Source organism: Lissotriton helveticus, chromosome 8, assembly GCF_964261635.1.
Source record: "Lissotriton helveticus chromosome 8, aLisHel1.1, whole genome shotgun sequence".
In the NCBI taxonomy this organism is placed as follows: Eukaryota; Metazoa; Chordata; class Amphibia; order Caudata; family Salamandridae; genus Lissotriton; species Lissotriton helveticus.
Window position 1 is genome coordinate 1352532148 of NC_136069.1, and position 27736 is coordinate 1352559883.

The following is a 27736-nucleotide window of genomic DNA, read 5'->3' on the forward strand; positions in this document are numbered from 1 at the left end:
TGAAACCTCTAGGCTCATGTGAATGAGGACTGAACTGCGACGAGATTTAATTTACGCAGGCGTAATTTGCTTCATTTCTGGAATTTCATGATGTGATTTTTACACAAAATGCCTGAGATTACATCATGTAATTGATATTTTGTTCGGGTAAAAATCCTATCGCAGGAGCACGAGTAAAGAAACGAATGAACCGACCACAAGCGGCTGTTGTTCACATCATACGCGATTTTGGGCCATATGTATCAACATACCCTTTTGCGATTTCTTAATAGCGAATATTAAGGAATCACTATTTAGAAATCGCAAAATGGTATGTATGTAGAAAATCGCTTTTTTTTAGCGATTCCTTAAAATTCCTTAATTGCGATTAGCAAATTGCTAATCGCAATTCAGGAATAATTTCCCATTCATTTCTATGGGCCAGGAGGCCCATAGGAATGAATGTGAAATTAATCTCAATTTGTGATTCACAATTTGCTAATCGCAAATTGAGAATAATTTCAAGGGTGCAGGGGTGTCTCAAGAACACCCTGCTGCACCCCTGAAAATGACATGTGTGCGCATATGGCGCACATACATGCCCTAAGGGCATGTATGAGCGTCACATGGCACCTTTACAAATTGCATAAAGTGCATTTGTAAAAGAAATCGCAAATTACCACCAACTACAAGTTGGTGGTAATTTGCGATTCCTTAAGGGCATTTTGGAATTATTTTTTTCATCATATATTGCATTTAAGGAATCGCAAACTTTGCGATTCCTTAACTGCAATCGCAAAATAAGGAATGGCAAATTTTGCGATTCCTTATTTTGCACCCAAATACTTTCATACATACCATTTTGCGAAAATGGGTTCGCAAACGCCGAAATTCTGCGAATTTCAGCGTTTGCGAACCCATTTGGCCTTGATACATATGGCCCCTAGTGATTTTTTAAAATGCAAAATGCATCCTTGTGCACAACATGCAGAAATCACCCACATTTCACCCAGGCTTATTAAGGATGCATCATGGCAGCATACACCACTTTTCAGGCTGCTCACAAGTGATACTGTACTTACCTTCTCCTTTCAGAAGAAGCTAGCTGCGCACACCAAGATGCAAGAAGCTCTGGAAGCAACACTTGCCACCACCAAGCAAGAAGAGGATGAGAAGGAGCAGCCGGCAGAGATGGAGTACCTAAACTCCCGCTGTGTCCTGTTCACCTATTTCCAGGGAGACATTGGGTCGGTGGTGGATGAACACTTCTCAAGGGCCTTGAGCCAAGCCAGCAGTTTCAACCCAGAAGTTGCCGGTTCGAAGACCAAGATGGGGACCAGCCCACTGTGGAGAGGTCAGCTATTGCATTGTTGCTAAAAGTACCATTCACATGCATAGAAGCAGAGTGAGATAAGTAGGGGCAATGGAGTTTAATTGGAAGTTAATGATCTGGAGAAATAGCTAGCAATTATTCCATCTGTATGACCAGTGTAGCAGTATTGGTCTTGCACAGAGCTTGTGACGAATGGGCAGTGAGTGACTGCATAATTTAGTTAACGGAGGTTGCGCCAAATATTATTGCCGGAGGCTATGAAGAAGCAGAATTTTAGAGAGTCGTAAACTGGTTGTTTCGGCAATCCTTCAGAGTTCAAATATACCCACGGAAGTGAGTCAAAGCATAGCCAGATTGTTCGAATGATTATTATTGAGTCTTGAAATAAGTACTCCACTGTTTTATTTGCCACCTGCCCGCAGTACTTAATTTTGGAGAAAAAAATGTAGTCTTTAAACATTTTTTAAGGCTGCTGTGTGGGCACTGCCAATTACCAGGGTTAGAGATTCCCGAGGCTGCCTAGTCTTGAGTCCACCTAATGCCTCTTCCTTCCACCACACAACACTTTCTGTCTTTTACACTCATTCTTGGAGGGTTCGTTTTTATTCCTGTTCCTTCGCTTTGTCACTATTTCATGTCTTCCTCTTCACTTTTCTCAATCTTGTTTTTTCTTAAAGTGTGATGATGAAAAATAAGCCCCAGACCCAGACAATTAGTGGTGGTTCCCGCCACCCACACAAATAAATAATTGGTTGCCTATTCCTCAAAACGCTGGCCTTGAACTTTGAGGAGCCCTAAATGCAGATATGTACATTCTTTGCATATTTGCCTTTCCATTATCTAGATATGAAAGGAGAGTGAAACATGTAGACCCACCACATTGCCACTTGGCGGCTTTTCGGGGCTGCCAGGATGTTACTGACATCAAATGCCCAGCCCATGGCAGATCATTTCTAAAATAAACTGCGGTTATGCTGTATTTATATACAGGATAACGATGTGTCATAATTCTTGTAAACAAGAACAAAAACGAATCTCAACAAACGTTGGTTTACATGTATCAGAGAAGACTCTGCGAATATGGGCATGTTTCCTTCTGTCTCTTTTCTCGGATGCCTTAAAAGGCATACAGTGAAAGACATTGACAAATGTTTTTACAAGTTATTTAGATGAATAGTTGTGTACCGTTGTATGTCAATGGCAACATTACCCTGGCATGTTGTCTCATTGGTATGTTCGAGGGGTCAGCCCAAGTAGTTATATTAAATTACAGCTCATCTTGCCACAAATACTTTATTAACTTTAAAGGGGCACTCTGATCTGTGGTAGGCCACCAGATATGTCCTTAGGGAATTCTTCACGTTGGATTATTTGAGATCTCCTGACAGCAGAATTCAATTCAAACCACATAAATAGCTCTGGTGATCATTAATGGTGAATGAGTGTGAAATCCCTGTCACAGACATAAAATGCAAAACCTTCCACATTATTTTAGCAATGAATTGGAAAACTAAAGTTATCAGGTGAGGGCAGTAGATTGATTCACGGAACAATTCTTTTTAATTTGTGGGTGTGTTGAATAGGCTCTGTAAATCATCGCTTGACATTATACCTCCTGCAGACTGTTTATTGCGCCTTTCAAAACACTGGCTGGCATTTGGTAACACAAACACGTTGATGGTAGAAGCCATACCTAGTGGTGTAGCGATCAACAAGCACAGTGGCATGAGGCCCCAAAAACAAGGAGCCCAGCCCGCCCTAATCACGGAGAGATCTAGAGACAAGCACTGGTAAATGTCTTTGTTCCATTTTAAGTGGTAAGCAACATAGGCTTTGTGCAGACCTCATTTTCATGGACACCGTTTATTTATTTATTAACATTTTAATGCACAGAAAATGCCAGTGTTTGAACTTCCAGAGCTGACTATGTTTGAAGTGTTACTCATCCTTAAGGCATATCTTGTTTGCTGTCTAAATGACATTCAAAATAACGCAGCTAAAATGTCTTCGATCTCAGGTTTTTTGACCATATAATTCTAGATGATCTGGAAAATCTGCATGGGTGACAATTCAAAGTAGGATTGAATTTAGGGTACTCTGCATAAGTGACTTAACATTACATCAAGGAGGATCAGCCTTTTTTGATTCCCACATTTTTCCACTAAACTTGAGACAATGCAGTATGGCACATAAACCATTGAACTAAATTTAGATCTGTCAGTCTTTAGGTGTGTGGCATTGTGAGACCTTACTACCCTCTAGGGCGAAATCGTGAAGACCTGGTACGGCTCTCCACAAAGGAAAGCTAACACCTATCTTTGCATCACTGAGCAGTATTGGGCTACCTTTTATGAAGGCTGATATAATAAGGTCTGCAAACATCATTCTATTGAGAGGTTATCCTTTTCTTCTCTGCATTTTAAACCTCGATTGACTTACATAACACATTATGTCAAGCAATTGCCTTATTTTATTTCATCTAGGGATAATCTATGTTACTAACTTCGCTCTTTTGAACGTCCAGGCAAACGTTTATGCTATGCTGTTGCTGAAGAAGATCCAGGATTGATCAGACAGACATTTAGTTCCACTACTTCAGACTGGTTTTTCTTTTCTTCTGTGACTTTTGATTTTAGACATATAGTTGATTTGAACATGCTAGTCCACTGGTATATCAATTGTAAACCGGTTCAATTTATTGCCTGATTTATCTATTTTATGGACAATTTTGATGGTGTCTGCAGGATCCTTATTTGTTCTAAGCCAGATAAGTAAGTCATGGGCCTTTGCAAGAACACTGGTCGCAAATTAAATTTAGATCATGCATACTATCATGTAACACCACAGATAGCCATCAATCTCTGCTTAACTCAGGGTTCGCTCCACGATATTTAGCCTATATTTAACTGACTTTGTCAATTACATTTAAATAAATATCCCACAAAATCACACAGCATGCTTCACATTTCTGCAGTATTTGGACAACATGGTCTAATTTTGTCTTATTGCAATAACGCTTCAAAGGGCCATGATGTCAATTGATAGTTGTACTGGCAATAGGTCTACAGACTGGAAGTTAATGGTCTTCTCTGAAAGGACTTTAAAAAGCTACTCATGGTTTCTAGGTGACAAGGGTATTACATGTTTAATTTTCTTAGAGTCTTGAAAGACCATGACAGCAGCCCGACATTTCAACTCCATTCAAAAATCAGTTGAAACACAGAGTTTTAACTTTGAATTTCACAATGCACAGAGTATGCTCTCTGCTTCTAATTCATCCCTCTGATAGTATTCATAAAATCATTGAGGCAAAATTCCTTCCATGCTCTTACTTTAGCAATTTAAGGCTTTCTGGGCAGATTTGCCAAATGGTTGGACTTAATACAATCTGCTTTATTTGGGTGCCTATTTGCTCTCCCTTCCTCCATGAGGCAACGTCGGATTAGACTAGAATTTGTTCTGATCACGCAAACACTTGCAGCGATATGAAGCTTTGTAAAGTACTACCACAGTGCAAGATCTGCCCCTGCTCAGTGTATTAAAGCATTGGTCTGGGGTATGATGCAGGGAAACTCTGTAGCTTCCTGTTCTTGACCCCGGAGTAATCACCTGCCTGAGTTTCTGTCACCTTTAAATCTTTTTAAAGATTTGTTATGATAGCACACTTGTCTTGTCTTCAAGCAAACTGTTACAGCTCAACCTGTGGGTTTGTTCATTCTTACAAGATCCAGTCTGTCTACTCATTCTGTTTCTGCCAAGTATTTATGCGTGTGTCCTCAATTACTTTATGAGAACCTTGTCTCTTAAAATCCAATTTTCTTGCTGCCAGTGTCCATACTACTGTTCCAGCAGTGGACATCTGAGTGATATGTCCACTCCTTATGATGTTATTGAGGGTGGGTAAGTACTTCAATCACACAAACAGCTGAAGTGCCAAGAATATTGGCTCATGCCAACATATTAAGTGAAAAGTGAAACATAAGAGTTAAAAAAGAGCCTTTGTTTTAACTTTCTTCAGACATCATTGATGCTATTTACCACTTAGTTTTACTGTTGAGGTTATTGTTTTTGTTTTATGTTTACTTTTGCAATGGGTTTTTCTTAACCACACAACAAACTCTTTCACTCATTTTACTAATGAAATTCTTTTGCAGTTAATATAGACTCAGTTCTCTAAATACACTATTTCTACCCAGAAATATGTCTTTCTTGAGGTGTGTGTGCCAAACTAAGCCACTGCATGCAATTTTATTTTAATTTCTTATCCCAACATCCCTTGATTATCTACGCCAATGTCATGTTTTACATGCCTTCAAGTGCGGATGCCAAACATGCTGGTGACAGTCAGAATCTTCTAGAATCTTGGAATACAACAGCAACCCTCTCCTCCCTTTAACCTCAGTGAATAAAAATGGTTTCAACTGTGGCTATTGAATGAAATGTGATGTAGTGCTTTATTTGTTATTGTGGAGTGACTTGAGCAATTCAAATAATGCTAAAAGCTGATCTAATTGTAAAACATACCTATATCTGGAATAATCTTTGTTTTCTTTTATCTGTTTATCAGAGAGCTCAACCTTTTCAAGTCAACGTAGCAATTTTCCTTCATCATTTTGGACCAGTTCCTACCAGCCTCCACCACCACCGTGTTTGGGTGCAGTACACCCTGACTTACCAGTGACTGTAGGATGTACTTTCTCATCAGCAGATCTTAGCAGCTGGCCTGGACACAGCCTTCATCAGACTGCACCATCCCATCCTCCTGCTGTGTCTGAAACATGGCATTATCCATTGACATCTCAGGCAAGCCCTTCGTATGCTCACATGCATGACGTGTACATGCATCATCACCACTCTCACCCACATATGCACCATCATCACCATCCCAGCTCACACCTTGACCCACGATATGGATCCTTATTGATGCCTTCTGTACGAGCAGCCAGGATTCCTGCTCCACAAAGCGACATTGCAAAGACTGACCCTACTAGTGCTACCACTGCTACCTCCACCTGGGCTGGAGCATTTCATGGCACAGTGGACATTGTTCCCAATTTTAGCTTTGACACAGGTGAGTCTCTAGAGTTGCATTTATTTCCTATGTAGCCTGCCGCATGTTGCTTGTGATGTAATCATGTATATCCAAACCTCATCAATAATCTTTTCATGTAGGTCCCCTTGACACTGTAAAATTCATAACACTTTGGAAATACCAAACACTCAGTTTTAAAGATTGGAGTGGTGAATTTGTGATGCTGAGCAAAACATTTGTTTCAACGTCTTAAAGTAGTCTAGGGATTTAGCAGTACCTAAGGGCACTGGGGCAGTTAGCAATACTCTATGTGTCACTCTCGGAAGGCTTTTATCTTAATATAGATTGTTATGCACATGGAGAGAAAAGCCTGCCTATCTTGGCTGATTTAAGGCCATGTCTTGGTGTTGCATTACTAGTGAACATTCTCTGCAAGACACTCTAGATCTGACTTATGAAGAACTTTAAAGGCAAGTATGTTAAATTAGAATTGGAGCTTTGACAAATATATAAAGTGCTTGAAGTGGGGTTTGTGCTAACAGATAAGTTGCAACACTATGAATGAAGTTTAAATCTTGCACCAATCTACAAAGGAAGATGTGCATTTCATATTATCCCACTGTCCGAGATTATTACCATGAAAAGGCAAAGGCCATTGATTTAGGATCAGGAGCAACAAAAGTCTTTACAACTCACATAACTAAGGGCTGATCACAACAACCATCAGGATCTGAGACTCTATAGGAAGGCTACTGTCAAATGGTGTACCACAAAGGTTACTCTTTAATACAAGCATTTTGTGGACATGATTTGTAAGTGGAAGGCCGAGCACCCACTGCCCTAGTCAAAAATGGTACTCAAATTCTGCTGTTATTGTGTTTAGTTTTGATTCAAATTGAAACAGTTCTGTTTAAACTAGGTAGGCCATCTCCATTACGCAGTTTGGTAAGAAAATATATTGTGCTAGAAACCACAAGGCAAGATGTTTTGCTGTAAATATTCTCTTTTTAAAAATGCAACAATGTTTTACATTAATAGGGAAGTAACTATATTTCATAAAGTGGTACTCGTTTCAGAATATCTTGCTAAATTCTGGAGAACAGACACAGAGCTGAAGGTCTAGGCATCCATATTAAACCAACGTCCGGTTCCATATTCACACTGTCGATAGTCAATGGATACAACTGGCTTTGACAAAGTCAGTGAAGTGGTAAATGGACAGACAACATCTCTCCAAATAAACTCTAAGCAATAATAGGAATACACAGTTTGTATTAATTGTGTTTTCCGGCATTTCTTGAAGAGCAACCTGTCAGACATGCATTCTCAAAGATTAGTACCTGCAACTCTTGTTGTTAGCATGATGGTATTTCTAGGATTGGTGGATGTTAAAGACTAGCAAGTAGGTAGTTTATTTTCTAATAAAGTTAATTTGTTTATTCAGATAGTACATAATTTATTGGTGGAGATTGACTTTTGAAAAAATAATGCTCCACCATAATATGTTGAATCATATATATTGAGTATTCCGCACTAGAGTCATGCATGAATACTCAGTCATAACATACGTAATCAGTAGTATTTGAGGAAGCTAAAATGATGCTTCTCTATCTCTCCCAAACTAAATTGATGGGAAATAATTATCACTGCCCCTGATAAAGGAGCCCCATCTATCAAGGATATCACAGAACCATAACTTTGGAAATAGATGAAACTGTTGCAGTCTATCTGACAGGTTTCTTCAGATAATCAATGAGCTAGACTGCTGTTATAGGCGAGCAAATGATTTGGAGTCAGCAATGGAAAAATATATTTAAAAAAATCAGATTTAATACATGTTCATCATAGCATCACTACTTTTGGATGTGCACACACTGGTGCCAATCAATCAGCACACTGCTATAATATTCATATAGGATGCAGATCAATGCTGCTCTAAATGGACATGAACCCATTTGCAAGGGCTCTGAGCAATGTCCGATCAGAGTTAATTCCAGCCCTTTTTACGCTCTTCATCGTAGATTACCTTTTAAATAAGGGAGAACCTGTTACATCTGTATGTTGCCTCCCAAAAAAACATCTTAAACGAATTAAGACACATTTTATGGTCATTGCCTATTTCCAACATTCCTGTACCACATTCTATGAAATAAACTTTGCAGTTTCTCACTGACAATGGATAGATAAACTATGATGTGCTATACAGTGGGTTAAACATTCTTACTTCTCAGGAATGCATATACTTAAATTTTAGTGGACCCATCTTGTGGAGTAATACCTAAATGATATTCAAATTCAATATTGAGCAAGTGTCATAATATAGGGTACTGATAATCTACACTGAAATGCCTATCAACTTTAGTTTATGGTTTTCACAATAAATATTTCTGGTCTAGTGTCTTTATCCTAACATTTCAAAATAAACACATCAGGCCTATAGCCATGATTACCCAAGATTACGGGCTTGCCATAATAACCAACTCAGTTCTGAGATATTGAGTATAAACTCTTCCACCAGCCAAAACGCGCAATTCAATCATACTTTTTAGTGGGAGCACACACATACAGCCCAATAAAATCCTATTCCCAGGGCAACCAACCATCCCGTGGAGTATACTTAAAAGTCACTGAGATCAGCTGGGAGCAAGTGTCATAGGTGACTAGATGGCATATTTAACACACTGTGTGACAGATTTCTATGAAAGAATATGCAGGAGACCTCACTGTCCAAAACCTTTCGCTGAGCAAACATATTTATTAGGTTTCAAATAAAACATATGATCTGTCCTTGTTTTACAATTTTGAGCCTCTTTGTTTGGTTATACAACATTATATTGAGGTTGATAATGTCAACCTATAGTGCAATTGCATACAGTCTATTGTCCACCGCTTCATTGGCATGGTCTGCTCTTTAAATGGGCAGGTAGTGCCAGGTACTGAGTATCTACACTTCTTTAATTTGAAAGGCAGAGTACCAGTACCTCTTGGTATTTGCACAATGCTTTTAAAATGGAGGCCTTTACCATGTATCCCCATCCCTAAAGGTATCCATACCTCCCTTTATTACTACCCACCCCTAAACTTAATATATAATTTATTTTATAATTAATTTCTTTCCTTTTTGCGACAGACTCCAACCAGCCCCTTTTAAATTTACTTGTAAACTTCCTTTACCACTACCCATTCCTAAACCCTAAAATTACCCTTACTTCGACCCAGCCCCAAACCCTATAATTACCCTTACCAACTTTTAACTCTACCCAACCATAAACCCCCAAATTACCCTTACCTTCCTTTACAAAAACCCACTCATAAACCCTAAAATTACCCTTAACACCATTTACCACTACCCACACCTAAACCCTAAAACTAACCTTACCACCCTTTTGCCTCTACCCACCCACCATGGTAAAGGAATGCTTCATAAAGGCACACATAATACCTGCGTGGTAAAGGTGTTGTATGGTAAAGGCATCATTATAAAGGGTATTTTCCATAATGAGTGTGCACTGACACATCTCAGACGCAAGCAGGTACAATGACATAGCGAGCATGTGCTCTTCTATATTTCCCTATCGAGCACTGGTCAAGCTAAGTATATAAATACTATTCTTAACTGCACATTTGCTTGGCTATACTTACCATGAGATGTAGTTGTGGGGGTCAATGTAGCAGATGCAATGTTATTGTTACGTGATATAACACATGTATTATAGTGGTATTCTAGGTTATATGTGCATATTATGTTTTCTGTGTCTGTACTTGATTAAATCATTGACTTAGTTAATAGGGTAGTAACCTGAAGTCGAGACTTATTAAATGATCCATTCACCAACAGCAGAATACTATAGGTCATTGTTGCTCAATCCCAGGTAGACAGTCAAAATCACCCCTGCCCAACATCAAAGACATTGAATGGTCTTCAGCTACATCTCCTTGGTCTTGTATGCTACATTCACAGTCTGCCTATGAACAAGAAAAGCGGTATACGTGGAGGGTTGTAAATCAAATCAACAATCCGGGAGTACTGGAGACCCCCTTCGCCTTTGCTGCACTGTTGGAATTCCTGGCGTTCTTTTTGGGTTCCATCTCAAATTCAAATTTTGCAAAGTGCTTTAACCCCTCCCACGCTTGTGACGGAACCGTTCCGTCACACCCCTCGGGTGGGCTGTGCTGGTGACGGAACGGTTCCGTAACGGCCCGCTCGCCGCGCCTGCGTGGCGCGAATTCCGCGCCTACGCTGAGCGTTCTATTGAGCGGGCGGGGCCGTGAAGGAACCGTTCCGTCACAAGCACAGCTCACCCGAGGGCCGTGACAGAGCTGTTCTGTCACAAGCGCGGGAGCCCTGCGCGGCCCCCCGCCCCTTAGCACTGCGGCGGAATAGGCGCCGCAGTGAAAGGGTTAAATAAACTTAACTTATACATGATGGCTTTGTTTACAGACACATGAAATTATCTCTTTTTTTTATCACCTTTAAAGCTAACAGGGTACCAGATTTGAGGCTGAGTTCGAAGATAATCTATTTAATGAGACCAGTTACATGGGGTGAAAGATTATCCAAACACAAGAAAGCTCATCATGCAGTGTCCTTTTCCTAAAAGTGTTTTTTTTATATAGCGCAAACTGTACCTTAAAGTATTGGGTCGCTTTACATGAGTACCAGGTACATCACACAAAGACACATTCATTTTTTTTGTTTTTTGTTAGGTACGGGGAGATTAATTGATTGCTAATTTCCTCCCAGATGACAACAAATGGATACGGTAATCTAAGAGAGAAGTAATGGCACTAAATAAGGTAGGCAGGACAGTCTGTGCTTGCCCAATGATTGTTTTTTATATTAAATCTCCACCCAGGTCGTGCTCCTCTTGCCAGGCCACATTTCCCAAATTGACTTTGAGGGGCATACCAATTCGGCCACCTTTTCAAACAAAGCTGAGAGGGAGAGAGACAAGCCCCTTCGCTTTGCCCTTTTAAATGCAAATTCCACGCAAAAGCATAGTCTAGAATGTGCTGAGTTCATAGAAAAACATCAGATGGCCATAGTGTTTGTGACCTATACCTGGACAGATGCAGCCCAGTTTATTAGAAGCCACCCCCGGGTTTCGAAATGTACACCTTGGATAGATCAGGCAGGAGGGGAGGGGGCTTCGCCAACATATATAAAGAGACAGGCTCAATGAATTTTTAGCAGTACCGTCACAGGAGTGTGAAACACTTACGTTTAGCATCCAACCCACAGCACAATATAACTTCAAAGTATTTCTAGTATATCAGATCCTGGCCCCAAAGCATCCTTCATTGATAGCAGCATTTTAGAAGACGTACTAGCTTCCCCCAAATTGACCACGCTGGGAGATTTTAACTTCCAGTTGGAAGTGGGCTCTGATGTAGTGTCAGCATGATTTATTGACGTCATGAATGGTTTTGGCTCACCTCAACTTGTGTTAGGACCCACGCATGTCGCCGCCATATGCTGGGCAGCACTTTTTTAAACCATCCTTGTCTTTTATTTGAGGACATTTTGCCTTTGTCCTGGTCCGACCACTCTCCAGTTTTGTTTAACATCGCCATCTTGGGTGGTACTGCCATGCTAAAGACAAAAAACAACCCAAGGAAAACGTGTGGTTGGAAAAAAATGATCCCACAGTGACTTCAGGACCTTCTTACCACCTCTCAACCAGCCTACACTGAAGAGGTAGGCAGGAACACAAATGGTTGGATGCGGCAGTAACCTCAGTCACCCCAGAAAGGTAAGACGGAGATTACCTTCTGCCCCCTGGTACTCGGAAGTGTTAAAAAAAAATTAACCTGTAAAAAACAAGATTGCATATGGATTTCAGAGTATGACAGTAACGAGAAAGACAAGTATAAATTGCGTCTCAACACGTACTGATCCCTTCTAGTTCAGGAAAAAACAAAGTACTACACCCAGAAAATCGAGAGTGCAAACAATTCCTACCGAGCTGTTTAAGACAGTTATGACTCTTACATCCCCGCTCACACCTGACATTGCTTGCACACAGCAATTGTGAGACAATATTGGTATGCATTTTCAGAGTAAACTAGAAGATATCTTTAATGATTTGTATTAACCTTGGATATGGCTGGAGGGCTCTGCGATTCAATTCAGTTGAGAATCTACGGTCAACTCAGATCTGCCTCTGTTTTCTAGATTTGCTGACCTTGACGTCAGGCAGGTGGGAGAGCTCATTGTTAATGCAAAATCAGGATCCCCTCTGGATCCATGCCTAGTGGCAGTTTTAAAACTGGCACCGGATGTCATCGCAGATAATCTTACAACAGTGTTTAATACTGCATTCGGCTCAGGCCGTTTCAACACGTTTTGGATAGTTGCCGCCATTCTACCTATCCTAAGGAAACCTAACCACAAGCCTAATGACCCAAACAATTTCCGTCCTATTTTTCGTCTTCCACTGCCTGGAATAATTTTAGAGAAAGCCATGAATCACCAACTCTCTGCTTTCATCACGGAGCATAGCTTACTGGATTACACACAACACGGATTTAGAGGCGGTCATAGCACGGAATTAGCGCTGATTAAATCTGGTGAAGAAATCAGTGGCGCTAGATAGGGGGGTAAGGCCGCACTGATCCTGTTGGATCTCTCGGCGACCTTTGATACCATCCACCATGATATCTTGGTGGAGGGGCTAGCAGCTAGAGGCGTCCCAGGGTAAGCCCTTAATCTCTTGCGATCCTTTGTAGCAGATAGAAGCAATTTGTATCCTTAGATTCTTTATAAGTCTGAACCCTTTAAACCTCAGTGTGGAATGCCACAGGGCTCGTTCCATTAGTCCTACCCTTTTCAATGAATATGAGGCAGCCCTGCGGCCAGCATCAAAATCATCTTCGGTTTTGCTCTGACTTCGTATGCCGATGATACTCAGATCGGTATTGCGGTCATGAAACAGTATAGTACCATTGGCAAAAAATGTCATGATTTCGTGTTAGCTGTTAGCCCATGGATGAGTAGTAACTGCCTAAAACTTAACTCAAATAAAATGGAGGTAGTGCTATTTGGAAATAACCTCTCCTTCTGGCTGGAGGAGTTGGGTTGCCTACCTAGGCCAGTCGACAAAGCCAAAAATGTGGGAGTGATTGTAGATAATAAGCTCTCCTTTGCCAGTCAGGTGGATGCCTTAACTTCATCAACCTTCTTCATTCTTATAAAGATTAAAAGGATTCTAGATTTTATTCTCCCAAACTCTCAAAGAACTGTAATATCGACCTTGATTTTGGCCAGGTTAGATTATTGCAACAGTCTATACATGAATTTACAGCAACAAAACTTGAAGAAGCTACAGGTGCTGAAAAATGCTGCTGCAAGACTTCTGCCTTGCATTCCCAAATTTGGTTCTGTGAGAAATGTCTTTCAAAAACTCCACTGGCTGCCAGTGAGGGATGGGGTAACATTTAAATCACTCTGCATTGCATACAAGGCACTTCATAATATAGGAATTTCTTACTTAACTCAGAAGTTCAAATGCCATGTACCCAATAGGACATTCAGATTAGCTAGTGTCAAATCTTTGTTGGTATCTAGGTATAAAAAACGACCTGGGGAGGCAGAAGCTTCTTCCCAGGCATGATTATGGCCTGGGATGAACTAACTCTGACAATCCATGCTGCCCCAAACCAGCTGGCCCTCAGAAAGGCTTTAGAAAACAGGTTTTCTGTAATTAGGCACCACTGTTTTTAGTAGGCACCTAGTAGACCCAGATCAGGGAGCTACTGCCAGGACACCCCAGGGTAATAGTGCGCTCTATAAGCTTCATTACCTATAACATTAACATTTGCCTAGAATCACATTATTTTGAGCTGGGACCAAGAGCCGACTCGGGTCCCTAGTTCCAAAGTCAGCAGCTCTGGCCATTGTACCACATCGTCTCCACATTTTAGGATCCGCTATTCTATACTCTTTCAATAAGTAATGATGGGTGAAGGTCACATCTAAGAGATGTTCTAAATAGATAGTTTGGTGGCAACGTTACTGAGATTGATAAGTGCTTTGTGCAGTCTACTGGGGTCACATGCAGATTGCAAGTTCGAATCCCAGCAAAGCCACGAAGTGTGCCATTCCTCTTCAATTCATAAATGGAGTTAATTAAATTAGATACTTTTAATATGTTGTTCCCATCCCTTTGAGGTGGCACAATGCAGTAGAAAGTGCAATAAAAAAACATGTTTTAGTAATTTCTTTCTTTTAGTGGTAAAATATTTATCAATTTGACTATTAGATCTATGCTGGTAAACACTTTAGGACTTCTTTTCCAGTGACCCATCTCACCAGGTGAAATTCGATAGCCCTGGGTTAAAAATTTACTGGGTGTGATAATTATCTCTAATTCAAGTATCAGTACTGATAATTTTGAATGAGATGTAAAATTAATGCTCTTTTCACCAAATCCACATGCCTAGAAATGTAATGAGAAGTTATTCCTTAGGCTTTGCCGCTGGAAAAACTGTGGGAGATGCAGTAGTTGCTACAAGACTGGGCCTGGAATTAACCAGGCGACTTCTAATGAGTGCCTTAGGCTTTGGCGCCACTTATTAATCAGTTGATTTTGGATGTTATTGTGGCTGGAAAAGCACAGACTAGATATAAATATGAGAGTTTCACCTCTTTTGCAAACCAACCCTATTTTCAGTTTTATGGTTTCATTATACTGCAAATTAGTACAAGAGATTTCTAATGTTGCTGCTTAAGAGAGTCTAGCAGAAGTTTCCAGTTTAGGCCCAACTCCTCGACCGATGTCAATCTGGCTTCTAACCGAGTCAAAGCACCGTAATGGCCCTGATCCACATTGTTGGTGATGCCCTACGCTCACTCGACTTGAACATATCTTGCCTACTAATCTTACTTGACCTGTCAGCAGTGTTTGACACGGTCAATCATGATACCCAGTTAAAACTTTTAGAACACAGGAGGGGCCTCTTTGATACCGTGCTAAAATGGTTCTCCTCTTCCCTTCACAATAGATTTCAGTGCATTCTAATCAACCAAGCTCTTTGCTGATAAGTCGCTAGTGTCCCTGGGTGTACCCCAAGGTTCTATTCTGTTCCCGACCTTGTTTAATCTATACATGGAGGACCTAAACCGTAATCCTCAAACATTCACACATCTCCGACCACATGCATGTGGCTGACACCCAGCTATACATGAAAATTGCCTCACCAGACACCTTCAATATCCTCAACATCCTAAAAAAAACACATTAGTTGACTCTTTACCACCTCAAACTCAATGCCCTCAAAACAGAATTCCTATTGATCTCACTGCCCACCATCGCCCATAGTATCAAAGACTGCCTCCCACATCTCACTGCCTTGAACTGTACCCCATTCATCACTGACTTTGCAAAATACTTAGGTATTACCTTGGACAATGCTCTATCCATGCAAAAGCACATCAGTGACTGTACCTGAGGAGCCAACCTTCAACTGCCAGCACCAAGAAAACTAAAACCTTTCCTCCCCTTGGCAGACCTCATCATTGGATCTGAAAAAAGTGATCATATCACCCCTGACCTCCAGTCACTGAAATGGCTACCCTATGATGCCAGGATTCATCTCAAAATTGCATGTCTGACTCACAAAATCGCTGCACCACAATCCCCCCTCTTACCTGGCCCAGACACTGACCCTGTTAGGTGGAAACAGACCTTCCAGAAGCACAAGCTCCCTACTTCTTAAACCACAAAAAGTTAACAAAAAGAAAGCCTATAACAAAGGAATTTCCCCCAAAAATTGGAACTCTCTCCCTCCGAGAACAGATGCAACCGATCAACTTCCATCTTCAGGAAAGAAGTAAAAACTCTACTAGCGAACAAATACCCCTCACACTGAGAACAATCCTCTCTCTCCTCATAAATGACTCTTTTCTGTTTGTGTGTTGTAGCTTTTTGCCGCACCCTTGTCCACACCACTGTGATCCAAGTTGCTTCTCCTGTGCTTCCCAGCCATCTATACACCGTTCTATCTCCTGTAGGGCTCTGCCCATGCCAATATCTGCCTTTGTTTTCTCACCATTTGCTTAGGTGACTTATACTGTGCTTTTGTATACTGCCTATCCTTTTGTAACATACCTTCCATTGCTATTCTTGCAAAATGCTTTGTCACCCAAAAGGGTCTTGCTTGCGCTATATAAAACTCTAAAATACATAAATAAACAAATAAAATATTTAAAGTAGCATGATTATTGAGTAAAGTTTCACTCCATCTACCAGGCGAGTTGCTTTTAAAATAAAACTAGCAAATAACTAAATGCAGGTAAGTTGGAACTGGGCTCCTGAAGAAGTGTTCCAGGATGTTGAAGGACCGGATTTTTGAAGTAGCACTTGGAGGCTTGAGGACAACAAGGATGGGTAGATTGGCTTTATTATAAAGACATATCAGCTGAGTGTGTGGGAGAGGTGTCTGGGAGAGGTTCCTATGAGTTTCTTGAAGCCTTGGGGCAGAAGCTTAAACAGAGCAATATATTTTTATAGATGTCCAGCCAAACTGTCAACAGTAAGAAGAGGACTGCTTGTGCCTTGGGAAACTAAATAGGGTGCTGAGGCCTACATTTATAACTTTCTTTAGTAATGAGGTGGGTGAGTAAAGCTGAAGACCAACTAAAAGTATGTGTAGTGATTAATTTACAAATTCAATTTGCATTGATTGAGGCTTTAGTAATGTGGAGGTAGCAGAGATAGGACAGATTTCTCATATTTTAACAGCTGGAACATGGTATTCGTTGTACTGCTGGAGAAGAATGACTCAAGACGCAAGCAAGAGTTTGAGCGGGATGAGATTTCAGGGAAGGAGATGGGAGCAGCAGTAGCTAAGAAATAACATTTCAGTTTTATGAGAATTTGTATAATGGACCAAAGAGAAATCCCTTGACAGACGACACGTTAAAGATACACATTTGATGGTGCGGTGGAAGGTTGTAAATGAGAAAAATATGTGAGTATCATCCATTTAAGGGTGGTTGGAGAACCAAAATAATTAGGTAATACCACCAAAGGAGGCAGTTTAAAGAGATAAATGAAACAGACCTGTGACAGAGCCTTGCAATCCATGTAAAGGTAATTGGGCTGGGATGTAAGTGGAATTCCTAAAAGATAGGGAAAAAAGCAGTAGGAAATGCCAGTAAAGAACAAATCCAGAGTCGGTCCGGCTTTGCCTAGAGTTGAAGATTCAGCAGAAGCAACATACATATAAGCCAAGCGTGATGAGTTTATATGATTCACAACAGATTTGACAATATCAGCTAGTATAGGTTTTTCTTCTTATAGTGTATTGGATCTCCTCCATGTTTTAATAGCAAGTCCTAAAACATATATAAAAGAATAGAAGGAAATATAGCACGCTGGTATTAGCAGAGCTAACTCACTGTTTCATTTCCCTGTGGTAATGAAAAGAGCATCTTAGTCGGGGTATTAATAACATCTGATATTTAAACCCCTGCGACTATTCAATTTGTGGTGTCCTCTACATATGTAGTGATTTTTAATATACATGGCTACTTCCAGGTTAATCATGTGACCAGAAGATACAATGGGACCACAGCAATCAACAAGTGCACGTAGATTTCTGGATATCACTTGGACATGTTTGCACTGCATGTTGATTTACTGCTGTGTATTGTACTAGTTTATTCCTTCAAATGAAACATTGAATGAGGAATCGAATGTGCTTGGTGAATCTTTCTTTGTATGTAGCCATGTTATGCTGGCAAGCTGTTCATGATTTGCAATTGATAATTTAGGTCACTCAGCAGTTAAGCCGTCACTGTAGATACATAATGTATGCTTTGTCCCACGTCGGGCTACCTGGGTAGAACGGAAACATTAAATAGGCTCCAGGCCCAAAGTGAATTGTGATTGCCTTTATATAGCACTTACAAGGCAGCAAAGCTCTTTTTTCAGTGAGTAGCATGCTACTCCGGAACCCAAAAAGGATTAGCGGTTAATTAGTATAGTGAGAAATTAAATAAATTTGAGCGGTAGACGTGTTAGTCTGTTATTTGGTTTGAAAAGGATAGTGGAGGGATAGAAGAAAGAAAGTTTTGCATTTATATAGTGCTTGCAAACCTTGATGAGGTGTTGAAGCGCTGTTCGGTGAGTAGCACGCTACTCTTGAAGCCAAGAAGGGATTAGTGATAAATTAGTATAGGTAAATATGAAATTAATTGAGCAGTGGACATGTTAGTCTGTTATTTGGATTGAAAAAATAATAGTAGAGGGATATAGGAGTGAAGGGTTTGCATTTATATAGCTGTTGTTACCTCTGATAAGGTTTTGAGGCGCTTTTCGGTAGGCAGCAGGCTACTTCGGAACCCAAACAGGATTAGTGGGGAATTAGTATAGGAAAACATTAAATTAATTTGAGTGATGGGCATGTTAGTCTTTTAACTGGATTGAAAATGAATAGTGGACAGATAGAAGAGGGAAGGGTCTAGAAAGGTATTATTTTTTGGGGAGAATTTCATAGCAATGGGAGGAGGTTTGAGATGAGTAAAGGAGAGGAGGAGGGGGAAGAGTCAGCCCCATAGCAGCCCCCATAAGCAAATGTGCTAGCTAATATAGTGGAACACATTTCCAAATTGGGGCAATTATCAACTTGTACAGACCCGCTGTATAGGTGTTCTGAAAGGTATGGGAGACTGAATGCATTTATGCTTGCTGCAGGCAATGTTTGTGGTAATATCAGGGAAATCGACAGTAACAACCAGCCCTCCAGACCATAAAACAGGCCCACAAAGAGATAAAAACAGCCCACACACTGTCCTTCAGACCAGATCTCCAGCCACTGCCTGATTTCCCTAAAGGCCAGTCTGACCCTGAGAAGCACTTTACCATTTTACCAACTTGGCTTACAGCACTTAGTTAGCTGAATATTCAACAGCTGGAGTACACAGTTTAATATATGCCAAATTTCTCTCAGTGGTTCAGAAAATTAAATTGTATCAGTGCACTACCATGGGTGATAAGGAGTTCATAGGTAGGAAGGAGGATTTGGGTGAAAAGCAGATCGTAGATAGAGGGGAAGATTTTATAAACCATAAAGTTTATTTCTGAAATAAGTGAAACTATATCTCGAGTAATGCATGCACCATTTTGGTTACAGTTACACACAACCGTTAGCTCAAGTACCACCAGTCATGCATCTCACTGAAGCAGATTTTTTCCATGATCCTTTCTTCTCTAGTTCTGGGCAGACTATCAATCTTTGGTGAAGCTGAGCACAGCATGCGCTAAATAGAATATCTTGCATTGTTTTTGGTATTGGCAGTACCTTGCTAGACATAGCAGGTATGAGAAAGTTCACTGGAATGTGAATGCAGCAGATTTGGAATTCAAAATTGAAATCAGCGAATTGTGAAAAAGCACCCATTTCTGCAACAACAAAAACATCTTCAAAAAACAAGGCACTAATGACAAAAAGTACTCTGGAGAAAATACAACCCGTTTCTTTAATTCACCAACTTGTGAAAAAATGGAATTTGCTAATTGTAATTTGATGAACAAACCCCTAATTCACATTGTTGAAAAATCAGGAGACTTTGCAAGTGTGATTCTGCATTTGCAATAGTGAAATTAATCTGATAGCATCTTCCGGCATAAAATAGTATTTTCCAACTTGCCTATTTAACATGTGGGTGAGTTTCTGAAAGACAGTACATGTCAACCTTTGGAGAAGAAAGTGTGCTTTCATTGCACATTGACTGTCGCAGAGGGATTTCTGTGACTTACTCAGAGCAAAGGATCACATATTTGCAGCATGCATCACACTGCTTCCATCTGCTCCCATATGTTCCAATGGAAAAAGCAGTTCGCGTGCAGGCTCTTCATCCTACTAGGACCCCAGCATGCTCATTTCCCATTTCCCCAGAACAGCTGACCACTACTGCGGTAATAAGTTGCAGAACTGGCATTTCGCAGAATGGCAAGATTCTGCAAATGTGGAAAAACTGAGTCACACAACAATAGCAGAGATGTTTTTACAAAGGAAAAACCTCATGGATTGCTCAATTCGCAGATGTTAGTTGCAGGCCTTTTTTTCTGTAAATGAGATTGGTTAGGCTGCTGAGATGGTAAATTGTGTCACCTGCAGTGTAATCCACTATTCTGTTTACACAGGGGTGTAGGGATGGGGGTGGGGATGTGGGGGCAGTTCTTATTGGGGTGTTCGGAGTTGCAGTTTCTCGTTCACAAATTTCCCCAAATGCTCACAACTACTAGGATTACTATCTAGTGGTTGCAACGTTTTCTGAATGTGCCTTTTCATGCTAAAACCAGGATTTTCAGGTGTTTTTGAGTAGCCAGAAAACAATGAAGATTACAAATATCTATCCAGTTTTGAAGTCCTGAGAGAAACAATTTTAAAGTTAACTTACAAGACGGCGGCACATCCAGTTTCAGTACTAAGTAACAGTCAAGCGAAAATATTACCAGTTTGCAGCAAAAAATCTACTCCGGGGTGTAGATGCAGTCAAAGTGGGAAACTACTCGAGCTACAGGGAGGCAACTAACTGGGATATGACTTTGACTTTGCTCTAGGAATAACATTTGCAGATACCTTGTCCTTATATAGAAGTACAAGGACGGTAGCATTGTTGGGAGGCGTGAAGCACGCCAAAGCACTTTTTCCTTTCTTAATCCACCAGAGTTGAGGTACTTCAAGTTTCCAGCTTGTTCGTTGGATACAAGACACTTTGGGCCATATGTACGACAAAGTGGCGGAGCGTGTTGTTAGCCTCCTGGGCTTAACGACATGCTCCGCCACTTCTGAAACACAAGGCTGTACCATATTTACTAGAATGTGGTGCAGCCTTTCTGTTTCCCCCTGCGATGGCGCTAAGTTTCACAACTGAGCGCCAATGCAGGCACCCTTGCACCAGAGTGCAAGGGTGTCTGTGTGCAGGGGAGGTTTGTTTATGTACAGGAAGGTGCCCCTTCCTGCACATAAACAATCCTAAAATGCCATTTTGTAACTTGTATGTGTGCTGCTCCATGCAGCACACATGTAAGTTACAAAATGGCATTTTTAAAAAGGTTAATTTATGTACATGAAGGGACACCATCCTGTAAATAAACAAACCATGGCATATGCACAAGACAGTTCATATGGAAAGAGCAAAAACAAGGAGAAATAATGCATTTCTCCTCGTTTCTGATCCAGCGGCCTATAGGAAATATGTCATAAGTAACGCTACCTAACTCAATTACCTATATCATTAAACACTATTCTAACTCATGGACCCATTAATCAAATATGACACATTTTGACCTACTGAATCAGGTGGCCAAAATTAAACTTATATACAACTTATTTACAATTTATATACAACCGCGGTAAAAGAAATCATCATTTTAAACAAACCTAACTATTTATATGACCACCATGGCGATGGCATCTAGCTAATAGTAACCCACACTTCTGAATAACCAAGACCAGCTTGTTTTCATAAGTAAGATTTTATTAACTAATTATAGATTGTTTTGAATATAATTTTATAAATGTAATTTTATTAGAATCATAGTAAGCATGTTTGAAAACAGTATAGAAAATTACAGTTTTAGCATGAAATTATAATTTTTTAGCATTTCTAAAATCCTAAGTCCCTAGCTAAGCTTAATAAATGGAAATAAAGTAAAGTCTCTAAGGGTTCTTACGTGCTCCACGCAAAGTCTGTCGGCATGACACCCTCATCCGAAAGTTGAAAAGCAGCAGCCAGCCCTAACCATAGGGCAAGGGTTTTTTATACCTTTCTAAGCTAGCTAATCTAAGTAAAGGAAAATTTTCTGCAAAAGTCGATGTCCCATTGGTCCGAAAGTGACAAGTGACATGTCACCCCATATTTCAAAACTTCCATTCTGTCATATTCTTTGAGACCATTGTCTTTATTGTACGTGTTCCAAAGCTTCCTTAGTTTGCAACAATTTGAACAAGAGTTCTCACTGACTTCATTTTACTTCCTCGGATGCCAAGTTATCAAACTTTCTTTCTGCCGGTCTCTGACCTTGGCCACGTCCGACAAAAAATAATGACAGCGCTTCTTCTTTGTTTAGTGAATGTATCTTTCATGGAAACTTTATGGTGGACATCGTGCTTCAGGCAGAAATTGAATTCATCTTTTAGCAAACTCGAGCAAACTAGGCCCAAAAGCAGGCCACTTATTTTTCTAGTATAAAACAAACACAAGAAAAGTATTAATGTAAGAAATCTTATTTTATTCTGTTTCCACCCTTCGTTTACTAATTCATTAACCCACCCTATTAGTCTAGTGTTACCTAGCAAGAAGCAAACAATTAAAGCAGCATTTTATATCTACCAGTCTTCAAGAATCCATGAAATCTTATATGCACCTATAATAGTAGAAATGACATCACATAGACAAGGAAAGTAAAATAAGCACATGCCAGTTTTAAATCTGCAGCAATTAGTAATGACAAAAAATGAAAATGACAAATTAATTTATTATTTTTACACAAACAAAAGATGCAACAATAATGCACGTTTATGAGCACACATATTAATGTCCCCGTGTAAAAAGTTTAATCTAGGTTAGGTTAGAATAACACATCACAAATCATTAATATTATTAATTTATTTTATGAAAGTGTGACTTCGCGAGTTTAAACAAAATTTTATTTTCTATCTCGCTCCATCATTTCACCAGCTTAAGACCTGCCTCCTATGTACGCCACCATTGTATATAAGGGGCAGCTTCAAATACAATGGGTGTTGCTGGATTGAGGCACTCTAGTGTGGCAAGGGAATATCTGATGCTATTCTTCACAGCAGCTTCTTAAACATGTTTGATTGTGAAAGAAACCAGCTTGACTGCCCCTTCAATGGTTGATGGTTGATGGTTCCTTTCAGTGTTCTATCTTGAATGTAATGATAATATTTGTTGTACTACCACCAGTCATTTTCTTAACCTCTTTGCTGCGGAGGACATTCCGCCGTGGTGAGGAAATAAATTACGTGTGCCCCGTTTGGATGGCCGGCGACCGGCTGACGCATGGAAAAGGTTAGATTGAACCACAACCTTGTCCACTACACGTGGTGTCTCATCAGACAACAATATCAGCTGACCTCTCTCAGATTATACACACTTGGAAGTGACTGTATTCAGCTATCAGATTGCTGTGACATTCTTAAGACTTCATGTAGTGGAAGAGAGTGTGGGGACATTGGAAAAACATATTGTTTAGAGAAGTGGCTGTCTCTTACAACAACAAAGCTGGGCCGGCTCTACGGTTTTATCCCACCGATGAAAGGTGAAGAATAAAATGCTAGAGGGGTGAAGGACATTTGCATAATTGTGTGCCCACCCATTGCTCAGAAAATTTAAAGTATTCGTAGATGGCCTTCCTCCCAATTTCATCTCAATGTTACATCCAACACATGTCCAGTTCACACATACTACAGACCATTATTCTCTGTAGGATTGCTATGCATGCTTCTGAGCTGGATTTTTACTGGGGTTGAAGAAGACAGTATTACCATGCTGCTGGGAAACGTGTCGCACGTAGATTTTACAAAAATAGTTAAGCATGGTTATTAGACTATATACTAAATCTTAGATTAAGCTAGGCATAAAACTTTGCTTGTACTATGCTTGTACTATGGTATAAACTCTTCTTTTTGTATCGCGGGAACAAGCTCACGATGCTGACTACTTACCACAGGTACTCATTTCCACAGGTACAGTCAGATTCTAAATATCAGTCATTTAGCAAATCTCTTAAACAAAATACGTTTCTTACACTTAAGGCAGTAACCACATCTGAAAAAAGTTGGCATAGTCAATCACCACACAGAAGAATAAATAATTTCTGTAGGAGTTTTCTCTCAGAGCAATACAATATTAGCGTTAAATAGGAGATTTAAAAATGCAGAGAATTATTGGTAAGACAACCTTACCTACATTTTGTAGCTTTGAAAACTGAGAACTTGATTTTTAAAATGTTATGAATTTCTTTAATTTCTTTTTAACAATCATACAAACTTTTTGTGATTAAACTAGTTTTTAAACAATTCCCCTTTTCTTTCGAAATTTAGAACATTGCAGTAAACATTTTAGAAAACCGTCTTACTGTTACTTTTTAAATCCAATTATAATTTTTAACAAATATTTGAACAATTTACGACAATATTTTTAAAACTTTTGGAAAACGCTTATAGCTCTTTCTGCTTTTTCAAGCATATAAATTACTTGTCTAACTTTTTCAATAACCAATCCCACTTTTTTAGAAGATGAAATAGTTTGTGTCTATACACGTTTAGCAAACAATCCTAACAAACTCATATTGAAGATAGCCATTTAAAAAAGTTGAGAAAGTTATTAAAAACACACCATTTATATTCCTTTCAATCTTGCTTTCTGGTGAAGTAGAAGTATCAACTTTCACATTTTATTGGATTAGAAATACTGCCACATAGATGAACACGTCCCATGAATTGTTCTTTACCCCAACCCAACTCTTTCCCCGGCACCTCAAGTCAGTAAAATATAGCCTTTGTCATCTGCCTTTACTCAAGACAATGGAAGACTCAATTCAAACCTCACCATGGATTAAGCACTATGGAAATGCAACGCCCTCGTCCCTGAGTACAAACAGTATCTCCAAACAAATGGGGCGACTCCTTACATTACTTTCTTAAAGGGGTTGTCAATTTGATTCTGATGGGTCATTGCTGAATGGTTGATTTGGCCTATTACCAGATCTTGTCAGCTTCATCCTTTCATTATATTAGCATAATCCTAAATTCCATATAATCTTGGCCTTTGTCTCCCCAAGCCCCAAGTTTAACAATATGACAAGCTGTCTCTCTTAAATGCAGGCATGCCGGGTGGTATCAGAAACTGCCCGCTGTGGCCACAGCAACTTGACTGAAGCTTAAATTGGTAGCTTCTGAAGGGTGATCAGTCACTTTGTTTCACCTGACTGGCTCTTCTCCTTAGGTGACTTCAAATAGTGTAAGTGGTGTCCAGGCTGTACGAGCCACTTTAAGTCAACCTGCTTCCATGTTGCCTCCAATCGGCCCTGTGTAGCTGTCAGCACCAGGCTTCTTATGGCCTGATCTCGACATCTGCATTTTGTTGTATGGTGCTAGCTGTTATCCATACCTCAAATAACATAAAGACAGTGAGGTCACTTTTTATCCAAACGAAAGGTAGTCTGCAGTCTAAATGTGGATGAGTATTTCTTGTCAGTCTACTATCCACTTTCAAAGTACTTCGGCACCTTAAGGAAAAACCATGAAAGCCAATGCAGGCGCACATTCTTTACCACTCATTATAAGTAGTTATTAACAATTTTTCATTAAGGATTGTGGTTGAGTAAATACGTGCAGTTAAAAACTAACAGGCGCATTTAATCGGTACTCATTCATGAGCAAGGAGTCACATCAAGATATAAGGCTCTCTCTCAGAGTCATTTCCATAAATATCTACTGGGCCCAGTGACTGGACTTTGATGCCTTCACATGTGGGCCCTTGGCCCATGTGGACACAGTTATTTACACCTGCAGATATGCTTCATTTACTTAATTTCTTTAATTAATAAAAATGTCTTTGCGTTTCCTGTACCAATCACACATGCTGTCAAATGTACATGAGCCGGTAAATTACTTATAGAAACAGACACTTTCAATCCACATGCCCTGTCGAAAGCACTTCCTACAAACTTACACAAATGCGGCCAAGTGGAGAATGAAAAAAAGTATATTTTCCCGAAGTCTCAAAAAAGCGTGTTTTTTTTGTGGAAGAATGATTACTCTTTAAGGAAAATCATTTTTAAAAATCGTCAAATGTCATCAACGTGTCAATTTAAAACTGAAGAACAGCAGAGTGAATCAGTAGTACAATATTATTACTAAGAAAGTCAAGGACACATTTATCGATGTGTTGTGTCTATGGACTGTTCTACTGTAGCCCTCATAGTAATCCTGTACCCTGAGCCCTTGACACTGCAGGGGACAGTACTTCCGAGGTGAAGAATTACTGTGTCAATCTGAGTTTTTCAATCAGTAATGGGGAACTACAGCAGGAACTGGTGTTTACACCCGCACAGCTGTGAGTTTTTCATACATACTGAGCCATATTTGTCCTGGCAAATTGTGTGCGGTGAAAGGAACTCTCAATTGAGATATTCACGCAGAACTCAGAATCCATTCTGCGGTGGCTTAACAAAGCTCCCTGTTGGCCCCGCAGTGCAGGGGAGGGGCCTCAGCACAGTACCCTGGCCTGAGAGCTCCTGAGTGAGTCTAGGGGGGGGGGGGGCTGTCCATGTACTTTGCAGGGGGGCACCGTCAAGGTTTGTTATGCCACTGCTATTCAGCTGCAAAGAAGCGTTTACAGCCAAATCGAAATTTGTGCTTTTGGGTGCCATCATTTTGGTGACTTATTTCATCCCTTCTGCGTGTGGCATTTACACTGCTCAGCACCAAAGTCCACTCAGCTCAATCGAAAACATACTGGGCAGCCACAGGGTCAAATGCCTGTCTGTGCTGCGTGTAACCAGGTTTGAGTTTTGTCCAGGCATTTCTTTGCACGTTGTATGGGGTGGCACTTAGTGGTGACGTCATGGTCACCTACATGCCACTGTAACCTGCTGTGTAGTAGGCTTTTTTCTTCAAGGCAGGCGAGGCGGCAGAGGTTCTAGACTGACTCCATAATAGTCCCTGCCCAGTACTAAATTTGTAAAAAATATGTAAGTACCAGGACCCTTCTCGGATGGCCACTGCAGCATGCACCACCCATTGCCCTGCCAGCGTTGCCAATGACAGTATCAACACAACTACTAACCATTGCACTCCGACAGTATGAGAATTCAGACTATTGCAGACCACTCAAAGGTATATTAATGGCGTGAGCAGCAGGTATTATTCTTTTTTAATGTATGTTGACTTATTAAACTCACTTGTGCTCATCTAAAAATTAGACATTCAGTGCCACCATGTGGTGCACTGTCACTAGAGCTGGAGCTAACAATTAAGCACAGGTACTGAGCCCTGGAAACCACCCGCTCAAATTAAGCACTGTCCCTGGCAGACTGACATCTCAAATTAAGCACTGCCCCTGGCAGACTGACACCAGGGCAGAGTGAGCCCTCAGAGTAAGATCCGTCAGAAGGCCTAGGCAAATACCCACCTATCCTTGTTACAGGGCTGATGGCCTGCCAGCGCACTTGGCCTGTTACCTGTCTGTTGCATCACTCGAGCCCCAGCTTTTACACCCATATTATGAGGGTGCTAGAAAAAATATCTCCTGTAATAAGAGCAGGATGCATCTCTTTGCATGCTTGGAAATTTCTAGGATTGTAAACTTCCCTCCCCCTGCTGTGTGGTCAGTTTTGACAAGTTACAAT

The 27736-nt window shown here is 40.3% G+C and overlaps 1 protein-coding gene across 2 annotated transcripts in view; it reads left to right on the forward strand.

Moving 5' to 3' along the window:
* Positions 1-27736, forward strand: part of VGLL3 (vestigial like family member 3) — a 64666-nt gene that overhangs the window by 32826 nt on the left and 4104 nt on the right. For both annotated transcript variants that reach the window (XM_078656197.1, XM_078656198.1), the window contains exons 2-3: positions 1075-1333; positions 5880-6383. In XM_078656197.1, the coding sequence (XP_078512323.1) occupies positions 1075-1333; positions 5880-6383 (763 nt within the window). The remainder of the gene's footprint in view (positions 1-1074; positions 1334-5879; positions 6384-27736) is intronic.